The 22994-nt window shown below is 44.9% G+C and overlaps 1 protein-coding gene across 3 annotated transcripts in view; it reads right to left on the bottom strand.

The window, feature by feature from the left end:
- slc12a4 (solute carrier family 12 member 4) overlaps positions 1–22994 on the bottom strand; it is a 216504-nt gene that overhangs the window by 73674 nt on the left and 119836 nt on the right. For all 3 annotated transcript variants that reach the window (XM_038806749.1, XM_038806750.1, XM_038806748.1), the window contains exons 4-8: positions 21286–21432; positions 17056–17110; positions 14786–14916; positions 10531–10772; positions 5585–5796 (exon numbers count right to left, since the gene is read on the bottom strand). In XM_038806749.1, the coding sequence (XP_038662677.1) occupies positions 5585–5796; positions 10531–10772; positions 14786–14916; positions 17056–17110; positions 21286–21432 (787 nt within the window). The remainder of the gene's footprint in view (positions 1–5584; positions 5797–10530; positions 10773–14785; positions 14917–17055; positions 17111–21285; positions 21433–22994) is intronic.

The following is a 22994-nucleotide window of genomic DNA, read 5'->3' as shown; positions in this document are numbered from 1 at the left end:
AGTTTTGTGTCGGTGCGGTAGCTGGTGGGGGATATGGCACCAGGCAGTCTGTGGGCCTGGAGAGGGGAGCAATAGAGTGGGGGTGAACTAACAGTGACCAGAGACTCCTACTTATCTCACCCTGTGGGTAAGGCTGGATGCCATCTTAGATGGGCCTGGAACCCAGGAGTTTGGGTAGGAGCACAGTGCAAATAGCTGACTCGAGGGGGAGGGTAGGGAGAGACCCACAACAAGACTGATCACCTGGAACGGCGGGGCTGAGGGTGCCTGTGAAGACAGCAAGATTTTTTTTCCCGCTTAAAAGGATTGGATGCTGATGTGCTGTTCCTACAAGAAAATCATCTGTGGGTGTGGGACCAGTTCAGGTTGCAGAAGGTCTGGGAGAGCCAACTTTTTCTCTCAAAGTTTGACAGTAGGGCACAGGGGTTGGAGTTTCTGATTAGCAGGAGTGTTCGTTTTCAGGCAGGAACGATGATAGTTGACATGGGGGGGCCGACATTTGATGGTCACAGGTACGTTGAAGAGGAGGGCTGTGGTGATGGTGAATGTACATGTCTGAATTGGGATGTCAATTTTATGAAGCGGCTGTTGACTGCCATTCCAGAGCTGGAGACACGGCAGTTCATTTTAGGGGGGGATTTCAATTGTGATTTGAATCCAAGGTGGAACGCTCCAGGCCCAGATCACTGGTCCTTCAAGTGTGGCAAAGGTGCCAACAGCATTTATGGAAGAGACAGGAGGGGCAGATCAGTGACGGTTTATGCACCCAGGGAATAATGAGTTTTCATTTTCTTCGTCAGTACACAAGGTGCATTCATGTATCGATTTTCCCATTATGGGTAAGACCTTGTTAACTGGTGTGAAGAGCGCAGAGTATTCGGCAGTGGTAATTTCTGACCATTTGCCACATTTGGTGGATTTAAAGTTGGAGGGGGCCCAAACTTAACGCGCATGTTGGAGGCTGGTCATGGGTCTGTTATCGGATACAAAGTTCTGTTTGAATATTTCAAGGGCCATTAAGAACTGTATTGAATGGAATGGGAACGGGATGGTCTCATCGTCTACAGTGTGGGTGGCATTAAAAGCTGTGATTAAGGGGGAGATCATCTCTTTTAACTCACTTATGGACAGGGTGTACAGGCGGAAGTGTCATGAGGTTGTGGATGAAATTCTAGGGGTGGATAGGGAGTATGTGAGTGACCTAAAGCCAGATCATTTATCGCGTAGGAAGAAGCTGCAAATACAGTTTGACCTACTGTCCACGCGTTGGGCGGTGTGACAGTGCGGCACTTAAAGGTGACTGTCTATGAGTATGGGGAAAAGGCCAACTGACTCTTTGTTCATTAGCTCAAGCAGCAAGAGACTGCCAGAGAGATTGCTCAGATATGGGATTTGGAGGGTGGGTTGCTCTTTACCCTGCACAAAATTAATAGGATGTTTTGTTCCCTTTACGAGGGGCTTTACAGGTCAGAGACGCCAGAGGTTGAGCAGGAGGTGAGCCTGGAGTTTCCTCAGGTGAGGTAGGAGTTGCAGAAGACACTGGAGGTGCCGTTGGGGCTGGAGGAGGTCTATAGGGCTTTGCGTAAGATGCAGGCAGGGAAGATACCGGGGTCTGATGGGTTCCTGGTAGAATTTTACAAGAAGTTCGTGGACCAGCTGACCCCATTGGTTCTGTGGATGTTCAATGACTCAATGTCGCAAGGTTCCCTTCTAGAGATCTTGAGGCTTTCATCTCCTTCCTTCTGACGCCACAGAGTGTGGGTTGTACTGCCTAATCTCTCTGCTTAACATATGCAAAGCTATTGGCTAAATTCCTAGTGCTGAGGCTGGAGCCCTGCTTTTCGGAGGTAGTGGGGAAAGATCAGATGGAGTTTGTAAGGGGTAGAAAACTGTCTTCTAATGCGAGACATCTACTTGATGTGGTTCTTACGAGGGCGGAGGGACGAGAATCACAGATTATTGTGTGTCTAGGCACTGAAAAGGCTTTTGATACAGTCGAATGGAGCTACTTGTTACCGGTTAGTGGCCCTGGAGAAGTTTGTGATTGGCCCCGGGGTTTCATCGTGGGTCCAGCTACTAGAAGAAGCGCAGGCTGCTGGTGTTCGAACAAAGAGTTCAGGCTACACTGGGGGATGAGACAGGGATGCCCCGTTCCCTGCTGTTGTCCGCGTTGGCAATTAAAACATAGCTTTGAGGGCCTCGGAGAAGTGGAAGGGAATTGTGAGGGATTCAGTAGAGCACAAGGTGTCCTTAAAAGCAGATGACCTACTATTGTATGCTAGAAATCCAGAGCCAGGTTTGGGAGAGATAATGCAATATTGCAGTGTTTTGGTTCCTTTTGAGGATACAAGTCAAATGGGAACAGTGAATATTTTGTGGTCAGCTCTCTTGAGGGGAGGTGAGGCCTTGAGGGGAGTCTCATTTCGTCTGGCAGAGGCCAGTTTTCGCTATTTAGGGGTTCAGATGGCCCAGGATTGGAACTGATTCTGCAAACTGAATTTCACAAGCCTGGTGAGCAGAGTCAGAGCGGACTTACAGAGATGGGACAGCCTTCCACTGTGGCTGGTGGGTCGAGTTCAATCTATTAAAATGAACATTTTGTCATGGTTTGTATTCTTATTTCAATGCCTCCCAGTTTTTCTGGCAAAGTCGTTTTTCTGGGAAGTGTCTCATAATGGGCTTCCTATGGGGGTAGAAAACACCTCTGTTTGGAGAGGAGTCCTACAGAGAGAGGGGGGAGGGGTGGGCGGCAGTGTCAAATTTGTTACATTATTACTGGGCAGCCAATGCAGAGCCAGTGCTGGGGGGTGGGGGTGTTTTGGAATGAGCAAGCTAGATGGGTACAGATGGGAGTTTGGGTCATGTAGAGGGGACCGGATCTGGAAGCCCTGGTGACGGTTTATATGCCTTTTTCGCCTGCAAAATATTCTGTGAATCTGGTCGCGTTAAAAATGTGGCAGTAACTACGTCAGCATTTCAAGCTGAGGGCGATGTCAAGTTGGGCCCCAATCTGTAGGAGTCACTTATTTGAGCTGGCGAGGTTGGATGCTGCATTCAGGGGGTAGAAAGATAAGCGACTGGAGAGGTGGAGGGATTTTTCTTTTTGGAGAGGCAGTTTGCGAGTAGGGAGGAGTTGAAGAAGCAAGCAGACTTGGGAGATTGGATAGGTTCATATATTTTCAGGTGCGGGACTTTGTTAGGCGAGCATTTCCGACAATCCCAGAGCCGCCACCGTCCACCTTGCTGGAAAGGATGCTCTTGTGGGTGGGGTCGGAGGAGGGAGCACATCTGGGATTTATCAGCAGATTATGGAAGAAAAGCGTGTTTTGGAGGATGAGCTGAAGGCCAGGTGGGAGTAGAAGCTAGGACCCATTTTGGAGGAGGGGGTATGGAGTGCGACCCACTGCAGGGTTAAATGCAATATCATTCTGTCTGAGGCTGAGCTTAATACAACTAAAGGTTGTGTTTAGGACACACTTGACCAGGGCAGGATGAGTCGATTTTGTGAGGGAGTTGAGGATAAGTGTGAGCGATGCTCAAAAGGGCCTGCTCCCCATACACACACGTTTGGGTCCTAACCCAAATTGGTGGGCTATTGGAGGTCCTTTTCCCACGGCATTTCGGCAATCCAGAATACTGGCTTAGAGCCCTGCCCATTAGTCGCTATATTTGGACTGTTGGACCAACCAGAGCTGAGGATGTGGGTGGATGCTCTGGCATTTGCATCGCTGGTGGCATGGTGATGAATACTGCCGAGCTGGAGGCAGGCAAAACCACCCAGTGCCAAAGCATGGCTGGGTGATTTAATGGAATTCTTGTACTGCAAGAAGGTCGTGTTCCCGGTAAGGGGGTCGATTGACAGGTTCTATCCTAGATGGCAGCCATTCAATTTTCATTTTAAAGAGCTGGTGGTTTTTTGGGCGGCGGCGGGGGGGGGGGGGGGGGGGGGGGGGGGGGGAAGAGAGGAGAGGGAGATCAGTGAGTTGAGTGATTATTCTGGGTACTATTATGGTTGTTGGGGTTCAAGTTGTTGGTTGTTTTTACTGATAAATGAAATGAAATGAAAAATGAATATGTGTTGGTATTGTTGTGCTGTGTAATTTTTTCTCGTTTGATATATGTTACAAGTTCAATAAAAATATTGTTTTAAAAAAACTTGAGTCCGTATGACTCTTCTTCAGAGCTTTTATTTTAACATGTAAATGTTTGGTTCACATTTGCCTCATCTGAATTTGGACATAGCTCAGAACAATAGTTGTTTCCTTCATTCGAACGGTAAAATGTGTTGATGTTTTGCACGCATGTCCACCAGACTGCTCACAGTTAATTTAAAACAAGTATTTAATTAGGTAATTTGCCCAATGAAGAGTGGGTGTGCTCGTGCATGAGTTGCAAAAAGTTGGTTTACAGGTGAAACAGGTGATTAAGAAAGCGAATGGAATTTTGTCCTTCATTGCCAGAGGGATGGAATTTAAGACTAGGGAGGTTATGCTGCAATTGTATAATAGTGAGGCCACACCTGGAGTATTGTGTTCAGTTTTGGTCTCCTTACCTGAGAAAGGACATACTGGCACTGGAGGGTGTGCAGAGGAGATTCACTAGGTTAATCCCAGAGCTGAAGGGGTTGGATTACGAGGAGAGGTTGAGTAGACTGGGACTGTACTCGTTGGAATTTAGAAGGATGAGGGGGGGGGATCTTATAGAAACATATAGAATTATGAAGGGAATAGATAGGGTAGATGTGGGCAGGTTGTTTCCACTGGCGGGTGAAAGCAGAACTAGGGGGCACAGCCTCAAAATAAGGGCAAGTAGATTTAGGACTGAGTTCAGGAGGAACTTCTTCACCCAAAGGGTTGTGAATCTATGGAATTCCTTGCCCAGTGAAGCAGTTGAGGCTCCTTCATTAAATGTTTTAAGATAAAGATAGATAGGTTTTTGAAGAATAAAGGGATTAAGGGTTATGGTGTTCGGGCCGGAAAGTGGAGCTGAGTCCACAAAAGATCAGCCATGATCTAATGAATGGCGGACAGGCTCGAGGGGCCATATGGCCTACTCCTGCTCCTAGTTCTTATAAAAGTGGACGATACTATAATTGCCATCTGATGAGATTTATGCATCAAACGTCCTCCCCCTGTGTGCGTGGGTTTCCTCCGGGTGCTCCGGTTTCCTCCCACAGTCCAAAGATGTGCGGGTTAGGTGGATTGGCCATGCTAAATTGCCCATAGTGTCCTAATAAAAGTAAGGTTAGGGGGGGGGGGGGGTTGTTGGGTTATGGGTATAGGGTGGATACGTGGGTTTGAGTAGGGTGATCATGGCTCGGCACAACATTGAGGGCCGAAGGGCCTGTTCTGTGCTGTACTGTTCTATGTTCTAAGTAAAGTTTTCAAGGTAAAAGAGGGCCCTCTAGTGGATCAAGTTAAAATAAACAAGGCAACTATTGTGCAAGCAATTGTTCTTCCTACTGCAAGAATTTAACTTTGAAAATAAAACATTCTTCAGCATTTCATGCTTACATAAATCATTTCCATCAGTCATAAAAATGCTACATGAGCAGCATTATTAATATAACCAGTTTTATACAAACCTTTTATTATGCCACTTGCTACACCTGGAATTCCTTGGATTTCAGTGACATTATTTTGAATGAAGTACTCATCGCAAGTTTGTGTTTGATTTTTAGAGTTGCAGAATAGGTCCCACAATTTAGTTGTCACTGTCAAATTGTTTTCAACTGTGGTTTTGGCACAAACATCAAACAGATTTCTGGAAAGAGTTCGATTTCCCAACATGCATATCCTAAAAAACAAGATAACATTTTCTCATGTTACAATACAATTATCATAACATTTTCACAATGTTGCAATTTTCATTAAAATTTCTCTTACAGGTAAATAGTATCAAGAACTATGTTGCAACAAAATCACGCCCACAAATATTTCTACAAATTCAAAGCTCATTGTTCTTCTATCAAATACAAATATTATTTATTTTCTTTAAACTGGTTTCAATAAGGGAATCATAACGCAGCACCTAAAGGAGGCTATCTGGCTTATCATGCTTCTTCAAACTAGCTGTCCAATGTTTCCACACTGCCTTACACCTCCGCATAGCCCTGTCATCTTTGTTCTCATCAATATGTATCCAATTCCTTTTTGATAGCTAATACTCAATATCTGCTTCCACCATCCTTGCAGACAGTGCATTCCAGATCATAAGTCACTTGTGTAAATCTCTTCCCCCACCTTTATGCTGCCTCTTTTCCTTATAGCCTGCAGTTACAGGTCTCCTCTTACTGACTGTTCTGCCACTGGAAACGGCTTCTTATTCCTGCTTATCCAAATGGATCAGGATTTTGAACGCCTCTAACAAATCTATCTCGACTCCAAGGAGAAAGGCTTCTCAATTCAACCACGTAATTAATCCTTTATCTTTGGAACTATTCTGGTAAATGGCTGGATGAGTGCAGAAGAAGGTAGCCTGCTTGATTGGAACGGCAAACTGGCTACTACCTTGAATATTCACTCCTTCCACGATCGCTGCACTATGGCTATGGTGCGGGGGTTGGGCCCAGGTAGAGTGCTCTTTTGGAGGATCGGTGCAGAATCGATGGGCCAAATGGCCTCCTGCATTGTAGGGATTCTGTGATAATAAATGGTGCAATTTTAAATGGGATACAAGAACAGACATGGGGGTGTTTGTGCACAAATATTTGAAGGCACCATTACAAGATGCAGTACAGCAACTGATCAAGACTTCAACAGCACCTTCAAAACCTGCACCTCCACTGTTTACAAGAACAAGAACAGCAGACAAAGAGATCACCACCTGCAAAGTTCTTTTCCAGTCACATAAAATCCAGACTTGGAAACTGTGAGGCAGCAGTGCTAACCACTGTGCCATCAAGCTGCCCTTTTTCACATTGCTATGCATTGTTTCTCTTATTGCTTCCGACCAAAATATATCACCTCACACCTTGTTGCATTGATTTCATTTACTTGTGTTCACTTACTCCATCAGCTCACCTATGTCCTCTAAAAGGTCTATTACTACCTTCTCCATTGTTTATTACATTTCCAAGGTTCAAGTGAACTGCAAATTTGTATCCTAAACCAGCAATGATCCTGGTACAGAAGCGTGAGGAACTCCACTACACCTCCCTTCAGTCCAGAACAGTTATTCACCACAACTCTGTCTTCTATCCCATAGGCAATTATCCAGGTTTCCTCTGCCCCTCTTATCGTGTGCTTCAGTTTTGCAAACAAGCCTAAGATATGGCACTTTATCAACTTTTAAAAAAAAGTCCATATAAACAATAACTTTAAAAATATCCATTCTATGGGATATGAGCACCGCCAGCAAGGCCAAGATTAATGTCCATCCCTAATTGACTCTGAGAATGTAATGGCAGGGTGCCTTCTTGACAACCCAATAGCTTGCTAGGCCATTCCAGCAAGGAATTTAGAATCCACATATAGCTATGGATCAACAGTCACGTGCAGGTCAGACCAAGACAGAGATAGGAAAATTCCTTCCCTAAAGGACATCAGTGAACCAGCTAGGTTTTTTACTATTGTCCGTTAGTCTGAATTTATTTAACGAACGATAAACACCCCAGCTATTGTGGTAGGATTTGAACTCATGCTTCCAGGTCATTAGTCCCACCTTCTGCATTCTACTCCAGTAACATAATGATTATCCTACTGTTTCTAATTCCATTGCCTTCATCTAGCTTGTCATTTCATCAAAGTTAGTCAAACATTTGCCTTTAATAAATCTGTTGCAATTTTTGTTTAAAAATTCATTAAAAAATGCATAATTTTTCCAAAACAAAACCTGTGTACACAGAGAATAGCATAAAGCAAATATTCTGCGATAAATTTAGTTTCACAATCCAAGGATTATTAAAGTGACTGAGGTAAATCAAGTCACATCTGTAATTGGTTCCTAATACAGTAGTAATATATTAAGAAATCTGTCATACATACACAATTAGTTTGAAATAGGTAAAGAAATGGATTAGTGTTTAAAGTTAATTTTTACTGTTTCACCAGGCTAGAGAAATCATATTTAGGGCAGCACAGTAGTTAATACAGGTGCTTCACAACTCCAGGATCCCAGGTTCGCTTCCAGGCTTGGGTCACTGTCTGTGCGGAGTCTGCATGTTCTCCCCATGCCTGCGTGGGTTTCCTCCGGGTGCTCCGGTTTCCTCCCTCAGTCCAAAAATGTGCAGGTTAGGTGGATTGGCCATGAAATATTGCTCTTAGTGTCCAAAAAGATTAGGTGGGGTGACAGGGATAGGGTGGAGGCGTGGGCTGAAGTAGGATGCTGTTCTGAAGAGCCGTTGCAGACTCGATGGGCCGAATGGCCTCCTTCTGCACTGTAATTCTGTGATATTCTTAGATAAAGTTGGCTGGTTTGAATAAAGAGCCATAGTTGGAAGAGATAACAAGTGATATGAAGACGTGAACTTTTCATTTAATCTAGCTTGCTAAAGCACAAATATTCAGTAGTGTGTGGGAACATTAAACTGACTGCAGTGAACTGTACCAGGCTGGTGAACCAGGCTAAGAACAATTGCACTGAAAGGCCATTGAGAATGCTTGTTAGCAGGTCCCATAAACAGTCTTAGTCACTTATAATTGATATTGTCATGATTGAAACCTTTTGGGGAGTTAGTGTGGTACTGGAGATGGAATGTTATGAGAGGATAGAACCAGTCTGGGAAAGACAGCTTGAGGGCTGATAAAGAGCTGAGGTAAGAATGACCAGATAAGGTCAGAATGCGTATGAAAGGTCTAAGGGACTAATGGAGAGTAGTCCGACAAAGTTTAACCCGAAGTTTAGATAAAGAGCCCAATGCTGGATAGGATATTTTGAAATAAAGTAAATCTTTATCGGACCAAAAGGCTGTGTCAATTCTTGCATGCATTCCTCCTGGAAAAAGGGTTTAAAGCCAGACACTTTGAGAAGGTTCATTGCAGTGGAGAAACACTCTGAAAGGAAGACTCCAGTCAGACATTCCTGAAGGCTCCAGAAGCTGAGAAGACCAGCGCACTGAGAAAAAAAGAGGAGGAAGAAAGGAAGAGCTGTTGGTGCATGTCAGCCATCTTGCTACCTGTCAGGGCCGTATGTTTTTGTTGTATAGTTTAGAAATGTTCTATCTAATCTTAAATGCTCAATAGAGGCCATGGCAACAGAAATAAAAACAGAAAATGTTGGAAAAACTCAGCAGGTCTGACAGCATCTGTAAAGGGGAAGAGATAGTTAACGCGTTTTGACTCTTATGTCAATATATATGTCAGTACATAGGTTGTACTCAAATTGAGTGGATAGTGATTGGATAGTGATAACTCTCAAGTTGAAATCAGAGGGCACGAATGGGGACGCGTGAGATCAGCCGGGTGTTTCCCTGCGCTCCGAGCAACAGCCCGCTATCTAACGTCCATCTGGGTAAATCAGGGGCTGCCTGACGAGGCCACACTTAGCCTTGTTTTCTGCACTGAGGAGCTCCGCTCGCAGAAACTCCTCAGTGTAGCCAGCCGCATACATCCTATAATTGGCATCTCCCAGCATCTACTGGTCGTGTTGCGCCATGCTGCTTTTCGGACACATCCCACCCAGACTATCTTTCAAAGATTAAATCTTTCATAATATACAATATCAAACTACTGCTTTGAACTTGATTGATCTATTTATACTTTCAAAAAAAATGCAACCATGCTTGACAATGTTTGTTAACAAAAGACATTGTGATAGGGCTTTGATTGGTTTCCATCGATCTTAAATACCATAATATTTGAAGGGACATGATAGTTTAGAAACATCGTTGCTTTGTCAGTAATCAAAACTGAAGCATTTACTGCAGTTTTTCTTTTACATCTGGTACTTGGAAAACTCCATTTATCCTTACAATAATCTTGCTTGAATTATTAAAAATCTGCACCAGATGGAATTATGTAACTCTAGTACAAGTTGGGGCTTGGGGGTGGTTCAGGAGTCGTGTGGGGGCCCCGAGAGATAGGGACGCGATTTGAAAATGGCGTCCCAATCTCTCGCTACACTGAGGAGTTTTGGTGAGTGAGGCTAAGTGTGGCCCCGTCAGGCAGCCCCTGATCTACCCAGATGGGCGTTAGATAGCGGGGTGTTTCTCGGCACTTGGAGCGCCTCGAAACACCCGGCTAATCTCGCGCTACAGGATTCTGTCCCCATTCATGCCCTCTGCAAGTTTCTGTTATGTTTTCATGCTTTCATTTCACTAGTACATATATGGATATTAAATAATACTTCACATACTGTTATAAATTACATCTCACGATCCAAGGATGATAATTAAAGTGAATTAGGTAATTCAAGTCACGCCTGTAACTGGTTCCTAATAGTGCGGATGAATAGTTAAGAAATTAGTTACGTTCCTTGCGTATGCACATAATATATGTGGATAATATGTAATGCCTCCCATATATTATGACATTATGCATTTTATATATATATAATATATAAATAATGGCTGTCAGCAATGTTAATACTTACTTGAATTCTGGAGGAAGAACGGCTGATTTGATAACCCCCACATAAATGGACAAGATGGATAGTATCACACAGACCAAAAATAAAGAGGCAAACTTATTAACATATTTGACGCCAATGAAAACAACCAGACACATCAAAGTAAGGAAAATTGTCCCATAGATTCTCATGCTGTTGAGCATAGCACTGGTTTCTTCGTGTGGTTCAGCTGGCGTAAATATAGCTGCTGAAGGAAAAATGTAGGCCTGAAAAACAAAGTGAACCAGTAGAAGAGCTTGGAGACAATAGAATAAAACAAATAAACTAAAACATACACAAACTAAAAAATAAATATACTTTATTTGATAAACATATAATTGATAGGTTAAGATGGAAAACTGGACTTGCATTTACACCTGGCAAAGACCGGGTTCAATCACAGAAAAAAGCCTCAGGAAATTAATGGGCAGAATAGGGCTAACGGAGATGTTAGCCCTATTCACCGTTATCTGCTTCTTTGCTATCACAGAATGTAGATTCTCGATGCATGTCGAGGAGCAAAATCTACCCTCACAGGTACTTCCCAAGAATCTGCAGCTACTCATTTAAAAAAAAAGAATCGCCTGGCGCAGATGGGAATAACATTGGTTATGCCAACTTCCAGTTTCATGTTTGCAGAAACAGAAAGGAACAGACAGCAATACTACAGCATTTACACTGTAGATTCCAGGGCACTGTGACCTCTGAACAGATCAACAAAATTAACTCAATATATCCAAGTAAAATTCAATACAAATGGATCAACGAGACCAATTCTAAGTCAAAACTTCAATATAATGAAATTTGACATATAAAACTATATTGTTAACATCCCTGGGGATAATGGTTCTCTACCCTTAGGTAGAGAAATGGAGGTTTTATTTTACAGGTGTCTATTCCTTTTCCCTTTTCGCAGACAGCAAATTCTCCAGACAGAAAGAGGGAGAATGTTACCCACGGATGTTGCCCATGCTTTTAAACGTGGTTTTAAAAATACCAGATAGGAATAGCAACTGAACCCATCTCCAACCGCTGACACCCTCCACCTCACCACCCAGCCAATGTTGCATTTATCTCAGCTGAGTTTGATCTGAAATGAAAGTAGTCATTCTTAAAGTACAAGCTTAGACAGTGAATGTTCTCAGCTGTCCAACCAAGGACATCAAAGCTGTGCTCAATCTTATTATTATCCAAAAAGCACTCACGGACGCACAATTCCAACAGGAGTATTGGGAAGATCCTACCCCACCTTGAGGCCAGCTGCAGTATCCATAAGGTCTGAGCTTAGCCATTGGTTTCATAATACGTGATATCCCTCCTGAGAAGCAATGTTTCAGGAATTGTCTGTTATTCGCTATGCACCTAATAGAAATGCGCTAATGAGATCTGCTGAGAAAGTTCACCGTCAATGAAGCATAGGGGCATTTTTAAAAGCACAAATAAGCAATTGTCTTAATGCAAATCTTATTTTAACTGAGGTCACTGAAAAGTTGTAGCTTAAAGGGTTGCACACAACCACTGGACATGTCAAAAATATATTGATCACTGTAAAAGTAACTTCAACAACATTTCAGCATTAAATGTTCGGAAAAATCCAATCATGGGAGTACTGAAGTAAATAAATCATTATCAACTTCAACTTGACATTAAGACTTAAACTTATTAACCTCAAATGTGACTAGGGGGTGTGATCTACCGGCAGCCAGTATGCCTCGCGTGATCTATCCAAATCTTACAAGGTATTGAGATCAGGATCCTGCCCACGATGGGCATGATCAAGACATGCTGGCTCAAGTAGGTTTTAAACCTACTTAGGCAAGTTCACCCAGGATCTAACGGCCTCCCGGGATCTATTGGATTCCCCAGAGAGGCCCCCGCTAGGTGCTGTTCGGTACTAGTCCCAGGCAGAATGAAGGTGGGGGAGGGGGGGAAAACGACGACGACGACAATGCAGAGTGGCTCCCTGGCACTCCCCTGGAACATGAGCACCTTGGCACTGCCACCCTGACACTGCCAAGATGCCCAGGTGGCACTGCAAAACCAGCAGTAACACTGCCAAAGTGGCAGTGCCAAGGTGCCCAGGTGTTGGGGTGGCAGTGCCAAGGGTCAGGGCCTGAGGGGGGCCATGAAAGGAGGGTGGGGGGTGCAGGGAAGGTGTGAAGGGGTGACTGGGAGGTTTGGGAGGTTGAAGGGTGGAGATGGAGGCGGGAGAAAGTGACCATGGGCTGGGAGAGAGATGGGTGTCTCAGCGCCCACGGATCCACCATGCCAGCCCCTGGATCGTTTGGTCCTGTTCTGGTGGCAACCCCCAGCTCCTGCCCACCTGTCCCACTGACCACCCATTACACCCACTGACTGCGCGGCTGAAGGCTGTTGCTAATAGAAATTGACAATCGTGAGCACTTCACACCTCCCAAGTGGATCCCTGTGGGTAGGCGTTGCATGTAGTATGTGGAGGTTATTGCCTAGGAATCAGGCAGTGATGCCAGAACACTGCGGGAGGCAACACCAAGGACACAGTGGCCAACATCCGAGGCATCCAGGATCTCTGTGTCCGGGGAGATGGTGCATAGGATTGGTGCTCAGCCCGGATTGCGGAAGAAAGGCCAGAGGCGTCAAATTGGTCGAGGTCAACAATTTTAATTATTTAACAAATGTGTCCCCAACATTGGGACACACTGTTGCGGCATCCACCCATGGCCATCACTGACTGAGCCACGACTTGGACACCTCCACTCATGCTGCCGGTGTTGTGCACCAGGCTCTCCACTCTAGGACTCCTCCAATTAGCTACGGACTTGACATCCGCTTCTGAATCTCATGGCCGCACCCTAGCATCAGTTCCAGGTAAACCTGGTCCAGAGGCTCTGCATCTGACTGGGGTCCAGCTGGGTCCTGTGATCCAGCAGGCCTCCGAATACTATCTCATCTGGGTGTTCCTGCCTCCACCTGATGTGCATCAGTAACTGTGCTCACCAGAAAGTGCCCCAGAAGTCTGACTACTACCGTTGCCCACTGAGGTGTGTCTCTCTGCGCTGGTGGAGGGTGCGGGTGATAGTTGTGATGCTTCGACAGTGGTCTCGCCTGAGGTTCTCTCATGGGATGTGGAGAGGGGTGGGGGCCACCACGGATGGGCTGGCACTGTCTAATGGAGATCCTGCGGGAGGATGAATTTGTGATCAGTGGGGAGGATGGGGCAGTCAGTGTGGCATTAACAACTCATGTGTGACAGGTCATCTGGGTGGGGGTAGCTGGAACTTCACCTCTGTGCTGTATGCTGACCTCTACGTTGGTTACTGATCTATCCTTGGCCACCTCCGTGACCTCCAGGGTCCGTTCCTAGTACGGGGTGAGGACGCTGATGTCCGGCACCCCGCCTCCCACCTGGGCCCTCTCCTGCTGGTTTTGGGACAACTTCTCCTGCAGAGGCACAGAGGAGCAACGTTCGCCACCTGTGTTGATCATTGCGGGGGTGGGGGAAGGGTCGAGGGGAGGGGGTTCAATGGGGTTGGGGGTCCAGAGCCAACTCAGCCATGTGCACATTGGAGGTCATTGATCTTCTTGCGGTACTGGGTGCCGATCCTCCTGGATACACTTCCCGAGCTGATGACTGCTGCCACTTCCTCCCAGGTGGCACTGACTGCCCTGTCACTGACCCTCCGAGACCCTCAGGGGAACAGGGTATCCTGTACTGCATCGTAGTCTGCCCAGGCCGGCATCACCTAATCGGGGCTGGTCCTCTCGGTGGCATGGCTGCGAGCTGTGTGCGGTTAACTGTGCAGGATCAGTTTAAGAGCTGGTCTCCCTTGTGAGTGGTGGCTGGCGAGCATGGGCCCAGCGAATCAGCTGGCAGGACCATCATTTGCTGTGTGAAGCCCTTGGGGCCTTGTTAAATGGATCCATTAATGTTTTATAGCGGTGACTGCCTCCCCAGGCCGAGTGTTGGAAGCTTGTGGCAAGTTGGGAAGCAGTTCCTGCTCGCTACCACATTTAGAAACTCTTTGGTTAAATCGCGCCCTAAGTGTGGTTAGACTGCGGTGGGGAACTCACAGCAGAGCCAGTGGGAAACCCCCAGCAAAACCCAGCACAAATGACACTTAGGATCCTTTCTATTAGATCGCACGCAAGAGCTGGGCTTTTCCATTTTCATAGAACTGCACCTTTAGGTTTCTTAGCATGGTAATTAAAACAAAGAGAAACTTCAGAGGATTGTCAAAACTACAGTTTACAGTCTACTAACCAGCAGAATTTCAATGGCACCGAGTATATACATGGCTCCAGCAAAGGTCGTTCCAAGATAGAAACACAGGCCAACAGCACCCCCAAATTCTGGACCAAGGGACCTTGAGATCATGAAGTAAGAGCCTCCAGCTGCAAAATAGATGCACAAAGAGGGAGAAAAAAAAACATTATTACAGGGATCAGGTGAAGCTGAAGAATTCTCAAAAGTGGATCCACGATTGGATGAAACAACAAGTTGTACAGTCAAATATTATCCCGGTCTTTCGGTGGAATTCTCCTAAGCCAATGCTGGCGGGTTTGATGACAGACTTGGGGGAAGAATATGGTGAGAGTCCCAGAAATTACTTTCGGAGGCGTGCATTTACAATAGGATCTAATGCTGGTGCCTGCCATGGTGTAGCCATCTAAGATGGACACTGGGCTACAAAATGGAGAACTGCTAAGGCTGCAGGGAAAAACAGTCTTAGTGAGGATAAACAGCTTGCAGAAGACTGTTTTGCATTTTGCACGTACAGAAACCAGTTTCTAGCCAGGTGCCGAGTTTCAGCCAAAGGTGCAAATGGGAAACAGATCTGCATAGTAATGAGGTGATCCAGATCCAGACCCCGGACAATAGAAACATTTAAGTATCGATGGATACTTTTCCATAGAGGCCCAGACAGAATTGCGCCAAAGCAACCAACACAGAGCCGTAGGGACCGCCCCACCCATCGAGGAACGACCCTAGGATTGGGGAGTTCGAAAGATATCGATTGGGAAAGACCCAATCGATACCTAGCAGGTGAAAGAACCCGCTCCAAGGGGCACGGACTTCTAGGACCTATAAGAGTAGGTCCCGCACATGGTTCGGTCTGTTGTTTGCTCCGGCCCAGGTCTGTTGTTTTGCTCCGGCCCAGACCTGTTACATCGCATCCTGACTCCAGTTTCATCACCGGCCGTTGAGCCTCAGCCATCGAACTGTAAGTGCCAACACAACGATCGCTACGTGATCCAGACCTTGCTAGCCCTTGACAACTTTGCGAATCAGAAAGTTACAGACCAAGAACAGGACGAAGGCCTTGCTCCCTGACCTTGCCTGTTCCTGTCTAGATAAGTATTTAGTTGTTTAGTATTAGAAGTAAGTTAGTCTCTTTAGCGTATGCATGTGTATTTATTATATTTGTTATAATAAACACCAATCGTTTGGACTTACTAATCGGTGTATGGATTTACTACTTTAAACCTGACCTTGATATATTTGTGACGGTGTCTCAATACGGCACCTGGCGACTCCGAGCATAATTACACATACAGAGCCATAGTAGTGTTAAGCACACGGCCTTTAAACGGAGGCGTGTTAATCACACTCCAGTAAAACGAGCAACAATGGTGAGTTGGAAAACCCGTTGCATTCTGTCAATGGGATGTCGATGAAAGCCCAAGCCACCTCCTCCCCACATCATATTCACTGCGATGCCAGAAGGAAAACATGCTAGCATTAAACACGTTTGCAACAATGTGGCATGCAGACATCGGGACTCAGCTGAACAATGCCTGGCACTGCCTCCAGAGTTCAGGATGGAATCCACCCACAACCCTGGATCCTCACGTCATCGCTCGGGGCTGTATCTGCAGGTGGACCTCCCAGATTCAGTGTTCTGCAGCAGGTCCACCTTCCAGCCTCAGAATGTTCCTAGAGATCCAGCTGCATTCTCAGGATGTCTATCTTCTGGTCTTAGAATGCTCTCAAAGATCTACCTTCGTTTTCAGTAGGTCCACAATCTTTCTTCAACAGTGGGTCAGTGCTGTTGGATGCCTTCTCAATATAGCACCCTTACACGATATGGCAGGCCATGCGCTATCTGCCACCGACTATGATGTAAAACACCCAGGTGCATGATTAATGAGGTCGATGAGAAAGATTTGGCATACTTTCCCTCCAGCCGCTGTAATGGCAAACATTACACATTCTCGACCCCGTCATGGCATTTAGTCTCACCATGGGAGAATTCCACCCTTTATGTCCACACAAAGCTCCAACTAAAATAGTTTCAGATAGAAACTACACTCAAGGAGATAGAACTAAATGCTGCTCGTTTTAAAAATATTCATTTTCATTAAAATAAGGAGAAACATATCAAAGTGGATGGTACATGCATAGCTAAATTAAATTATAATCTCTCTCTACAGAACATGCTTGAAAAGTAACTACTTCAAAAATGAAAACCATGCACCGAAAGTGTAGACCATTTATTTTTGCCAATAGACTTTTCAAAACAAGTTCATTACCTGGTACAACTCCATTTGTTGCTATCGCACTCATTGATATGGCTGTTAACATTGTCTGAAAAACATAAATTCTAAATTTTGAAACATGTATTTTCAAGCAATCCACTCTGAACTCTTGGCCTAAAAAAAAGTTCATCCACAATTTTTTATTTTTATTGGATGTTGTTTTAGCTATGTGTACAATGCTAAAATAACCTTAGAGAAATAAGTAATTCCCTACTTTACCAGCTGGGGGCACCAAATAATCCTTCCTGCGAAGTTTAAAATCCCAATTTTCTCCCTTACAAATGTTAATGATTTAATGATAGTAGTCTAGGATTCAACTGCTCTGTCACTGATTTCAAACATCTGGGACGGTCAAGCCTATTAAGATGTTAGATGGAGTTATTGAACACAGTGCTGGGTCTGGTATTCTCTGCAACTTCAGATCACCAAACTAAAAATCTACCTTTGTCTGCAGTCAGGTCAAAAAAGGAAATCCTACGTCAAACAGGGAAACATTCCAGCATCACAAACTACGGAATACACAGTCACTAGCTTGTATCACATCCAACACCAGCTGGTATTGTGTATTCAAATGTTGGCACTTTAAAGGCAGTGTAGGAGTCCTTGCATGTGTGCTGAGGGTAGTTACTGTAACTCGGTCAAGTAAAAGCCATTATTTATAGAACAGTACAGCACAGAACAGGCCCTTCGGCCCTCGATGTTGTGCCGAGCAATGATCACCCCACTCAAACCCACGTATCCACCCTATACCCAACAACCTTAACCTTACTTTTTAGGACACTACGGGCAACTTAGCATGGCCAATCCACCTAACCCGCACATCTTTGGACTGTGGGAGGAAACCGGAGCACCCGGAGGAAACCCACGCACACACGGGGAGGACGTGCAGACTCCGCACAGACAGTGTCCCAGCCGGGAACCGAACCTGGGACCCTGGAGCTGTGAAGCATTTATGCTAACCACCATGCTACCGTGTTTTGTCTAGTGCTGATTAACCATCCTCTGCTATTTATGTTCTTGGGTGTCAGTCATTATTCAGTTGGTCGCACTTTAACCCCAGAAGGTTGTGGCTTCAAGTTCCACTCGAGGTTTGAGTACAAAAAAATCTAAGCTGACACTCCAGTGCAGTGCTTTTTAAAAAAATTTAGAGTACCCAATTGTTTTTCCAATTAAGGGGCAATTTAGCATGGCCAATCCACATACCCTGCACATCTTTGGGTTGTGGGGGTGAAACCCACGGAGACACGGGGAGAATGTGCAAACTCCACATGGACAGTGACCCAGGGCTGGGATTCGAACCCGGGTCCTCAGCGCCGTAGGCAGCATCCAATGCAGTACTAAAGGTGTGCTGCACCATTGGAGGTGCCCTCTTTCAGAAGACACATTAATCCAAGGTTGCATCTGCTTTCTCAGGTGGAAGTAAAAGATCCCATGGCACTACTTCAAAGAAAAAAAGGAAGGTTAATGCCGAGTGCCCTGGTCAATATTTATCCCCCAAATCAACATCACAAAAACACTGATCACATTTCATATCACATTGCTGTTTATGGGAACTGACTGTGCACAAGCTGGACGCTACGTTTCCTAGGTGGATTACAAAAGTAATCTAATAGGCTTCATACTTATTAGCTGCAAAGTGCTTGGAGATGTCCCATGGTCATGAAAGATAGCTTATAAATGCAAGTCTTACTTTTTAAACAGCACAGTGGAAAAGTGAACCAGAATTCATGGTGCAAAAGAAGTGAGCTGATACAACTGAATGTATATCCCACAAATCAAGCTCGAGTACATGAGCAGTTAAAATAGATTAAAAGGTACATGTATATTGAGACAGAAAAGGTGGTGTAATTGGTGAGGTTCACAGTGACATTTGAGTGAGAAGATGGTGAAATAGTTTGTCTACTTGGAACAGGTACTATTGAGGCAAATTATAAGACCATAAGATATCATATAATAATCTTTATTGTCACAAGTAGGCTTACATTAGCACTGCAATGAAGTTACTGTGAAAAGCCCCGAGTCGCCACATTATGGCGTCTGTTGGGCACACAGAGGGAGAATTCAGAATAAGCAAATTACCTAATAGCATGTCTTTCGGGACTTGTGGGAGGAAATCGGAGCACCCGGAGGAAACTCACGCAGACACAGGGAGAACGTGCACACTCCGCACAAACAGTGACCCAAGCCGGGAATCGAACCTGGGACCCTGGTGCTGTGAAGCGACAGTGGTAACCACTGTGCTACCACGCAGCCCAGATGTAGGAGCAGAAGTAAGCATTTCAGCCCATTGACTCTGCTCCGCCATTCAATGAGATGTGATAACCTTCAACTCCACTTTCCTGCCTTATCCCCATAGCTCTGGATTCCCTTGCCGATTAAAAATCTGTCTATCTCAGCCTTAAACATACTTAATTACCCAGCCTTTACAGCCCTCTGTGGTAATGAATTGAACAGATTCACTAACCTCAGAGAAGAAATTCCTTCTCATCTCTGTCTTAAATTTTTATGATGTGGAGATGCCGGCGTTGGACTGGGGTGAGCACAGTAAGAAGTCTTACAACACCAGGTTAAAGTCCAACAGGTTTGTGACAAACCTGTTGGACTTTAACCTGGTGTTGTAAGACTTCTTATTAAATTTTTATGAGTGAAGGACCAGTTTTAAAAACCTTTGCATGAAAATGGCAGGCATTAAACCAGACTCGTAGAAGAATTAGGATTCTAGAAAAGTTTACATTCAACCAAGAGATGTACTTAGGTGAGCTCCACTGCACTTGTTAAGTGTGCTCTTTTATGCTCATTCCTTTTTTTCTGCTGAGGAAATGTTGCTACAGTTATTCTCGATTGGACACTGAAGTAGAAGGGCATTTCATGTTGGATAATAGAGAACTGAAATTGTATGAAGGAACCAGAAATATTAAAAATGCAGTTTTATGTTGGTGCGATCAAGAGTGGTGCCCTTGTACAAACCCCTTGGATTTCAATTGTTGATACATTTTGCTGATTATAATTCTGCTGCAATATGAGGAAACTGGGTTTTAGCAAACACAGGAAACCAACACAATGATACCAAGCACCCATACAGAATTATGCACTCTGGCTACTACAGATATTCCCAGGACTGCTTCTATTAGCTATTACATCAACATCTGCCACACAAAGAATCATGATAAAATGAAGGTTGGTTAATTATTTTAGATGGCGCAGTGGCACTTTGATTACACACGTGACTTTTGAATTGTCATCAAAAGCTACATATATATTTTGACCATAGAACACCCAATTCATTTTTTCCAATTGAGGGGCAATTTAGCGTGTTCAATCCACCTACCTTGCACATCTTTGAGTTGTGGGGGGGTGAAACCCAGGCAATCACAGGGAGAATGTGCAAACTCCACACGGACAGTGACCCAGAGCCGGGATCGAACCTGGGACCTCAGCACCGTGAGACTGCAGTGCTACCACTGTGCCACCGTGCTGCCCCTTACATGTTAAGGAATGTTCAAGGAAAGGAGACTCTCGAGTGTTCTTGGCAACAATGGTAAAATAAGTGAACAATTCAAATTTTGAGAAAAAAATCACAAGAAATTACTTAAGGTTGCTGTACAATCACAGGAAACTGTGTTCACATTTTATCCCCCGTTCTTTAGCCTGGAAATTCAGGCACTGCCTCTCCATTGGTATCCCAAGAGATCAGGGAATAAAGCGCAGATTTAACCCAATCTTGAGAACAGCCTTGGCTGTATAATTTTGTACTAAAACAGGTGGCACACAAATAAATATTTAAAGGCAATCAAACAACTTTGTAATTTGTGAATCAAGCCAGTAAATAGAACTAAAAGCATGAACAAAGTCATTCTCAAAGTTTTCTAGCACAAAAGTTATGGATATTTTTATGGTTTTAACATAATAAAATAGCACTAAAATATATAGAAAACCATTCAGAATGATTAACACCGCATGCATCCCAATTGAATTGGGATCATACTATCATATGTTGTACCCTAAAATATTTTGGAAATTAGCTAGGAATAATTACAGCTCCTGTTAAATTATTATGTATCTCCCTCTGCAAATACCAGCTTGCTGGCATATGCAGAGGAAGGTACATAATAATGTACTTTAATGTTCCACAGAAATGAGGAATTTAAGGTAATTCAGTTTTAATAACGTTCAGTTTAGTCTTGGACAAGCCACTCTAATGAAGTATGAACAGCTGGAACTTACACAGCAGCAACACATGAAGACAATACAGAAGGACTGCAAGACCCCTGCAATTCCAACAAGCCACGTCAAACGTAGGAAAAGAATCACTCCAAAGATATTCTGTAGGCAGGGTAAGTAAACTCCCATCAGGGTTCCCATACTGGGTGACTAAGGAGAGAGAAAAAAAAATTACAGTTCAAAATGGTTTGAAATCACAAACTGTATATTTTAATAATTGTTTACTTATTAATTTTGAAGACTTTCATAAATCTTATTGAACGATTAAAAAATACTTGTATAATGCCTTTCACAACTTCAGGACATCCTAAAGGTGCTTGAGAACTAACAAAATATTTTTGGAATTGTTATAACCTGCCTGCTTACCACTGGCTGGGGACTAATGACAATCCCACAATCCTGTGGGAGTATGAGCTTCCCCAATGAGGTGAGGGGGGGGAGACGGAGAAATCATTAGCAAATTCCCTGCATAAATAAAGCTGACCAGTTTGGAACCGGCTAGAGGAGAGTGAGCAGCAAGGGAAGTTGCTGCTGCTGTATATATATTTTGTTGTAAATAAATGTTATTTCTTTGTATCCTTAAAACTCGTGCTGGATTCTTCGCGGCCCTCACAAAACTGGCGACGAGGATTAAAGTGAATATCTGTCTACACTGCTGAAGCCACCTCCCTGAATTTTGTTGGATACAGGTTGGAAGTTGTTTTCTATTTCACCATGCCTCTGTATGGACGTTTGGATGTTTTTAATGCTGCGCTGGAAAGCTGGAACCAGTACGCACAACGGATGCGTTACTATTTACGGGCAAACAACATCACCGAAAATGAGTGGCAGGTGGTCATATTGCTCACCGCCTGCGGCCCACATACGTTTGGGGTGATTAGGAGCCTTACGTACCCAGCTGCGCCGGACACCAAAACATTTGATTAACTTGTGAACTTAGTGGGGCAACATTTTAACCCAACCCCATCCACGATAGTCCAAACCAACGTTACCGGTTTAATACCTCTGAGAGGACCCCAGGAGAATCCCTTGCCGACTTTCTATCCAGGCTACGCAGGATTGCGGAGTACTGTGACTATGGTGAGACCGTGTCAGAAATGTTACGCGACCGTTTGGTTTGCGGTATTAACAATGCGGCCACCCAGAGAAAGTTGTTAGCCGAGCCAACATTGACTTCTCAACAGGCCATTCAAATAGTATTGTCACGAGAGAGCGCAGAACGAGGAGTGCAGGAGCTGCAGGGAAAGGAGGTGCATGCCTTGGGGCGCAACCCCTTCCATCCGAAAGCGTCCCCCTGCGGTACCTTAGGCGAGGCGACGTCCGGATCCGCACCAGTGGCCGTCGGACATTCCTCCCCGAAGGGAGCCTTCTCCAGAACCAATGGATGAGGAGCCATGTCCGTGTCAGACTTATAGGCGCCGACCCTGTCGCGGACGCCGGTCCTGGGGGGCACCAGAGGCGCTGTTGTTCCGACCGAAACTGGGGCCAGCCCAGGGGCTGTACCTTCTATTTGGATGAACCTGCGGTGACTACTCCCGAGGACGTGGAGACGGAGGACGACTGCCTGCAGCTCCATTGTGTGGCAGCTCCCCATGTGGCCCCCATCAAGGTGACAGTACGGGTCAATGGTCACCTTCTTGAGATGGAATTGGACACTGGCGCAGCGGTCTCCGTGATCTCCCAGAGGCCATTCGACTGCATCAAACAGAGTA

Source organism: Scyliorhinus canicula, chromosome 9 (genome assembly GCF_902713615.1).
Source record: "Scyliorhinus canicula chromosome 9, sScyCan1.1, whole genome shotgun sequence".
NCBI classification, from domain to species: domain Eukaryota; kingdom Metazoa; phylum Chordata; class Chondrichthyes; order Carcharhiniformes; family Scyliorhinidae; genus Scyliorhinus; species Scyliorhinus canicula.
Note: the sequence above shows the minus strand (reverse complement) of the source record. Positions and strands in the feature narration are given on the sequence as shown.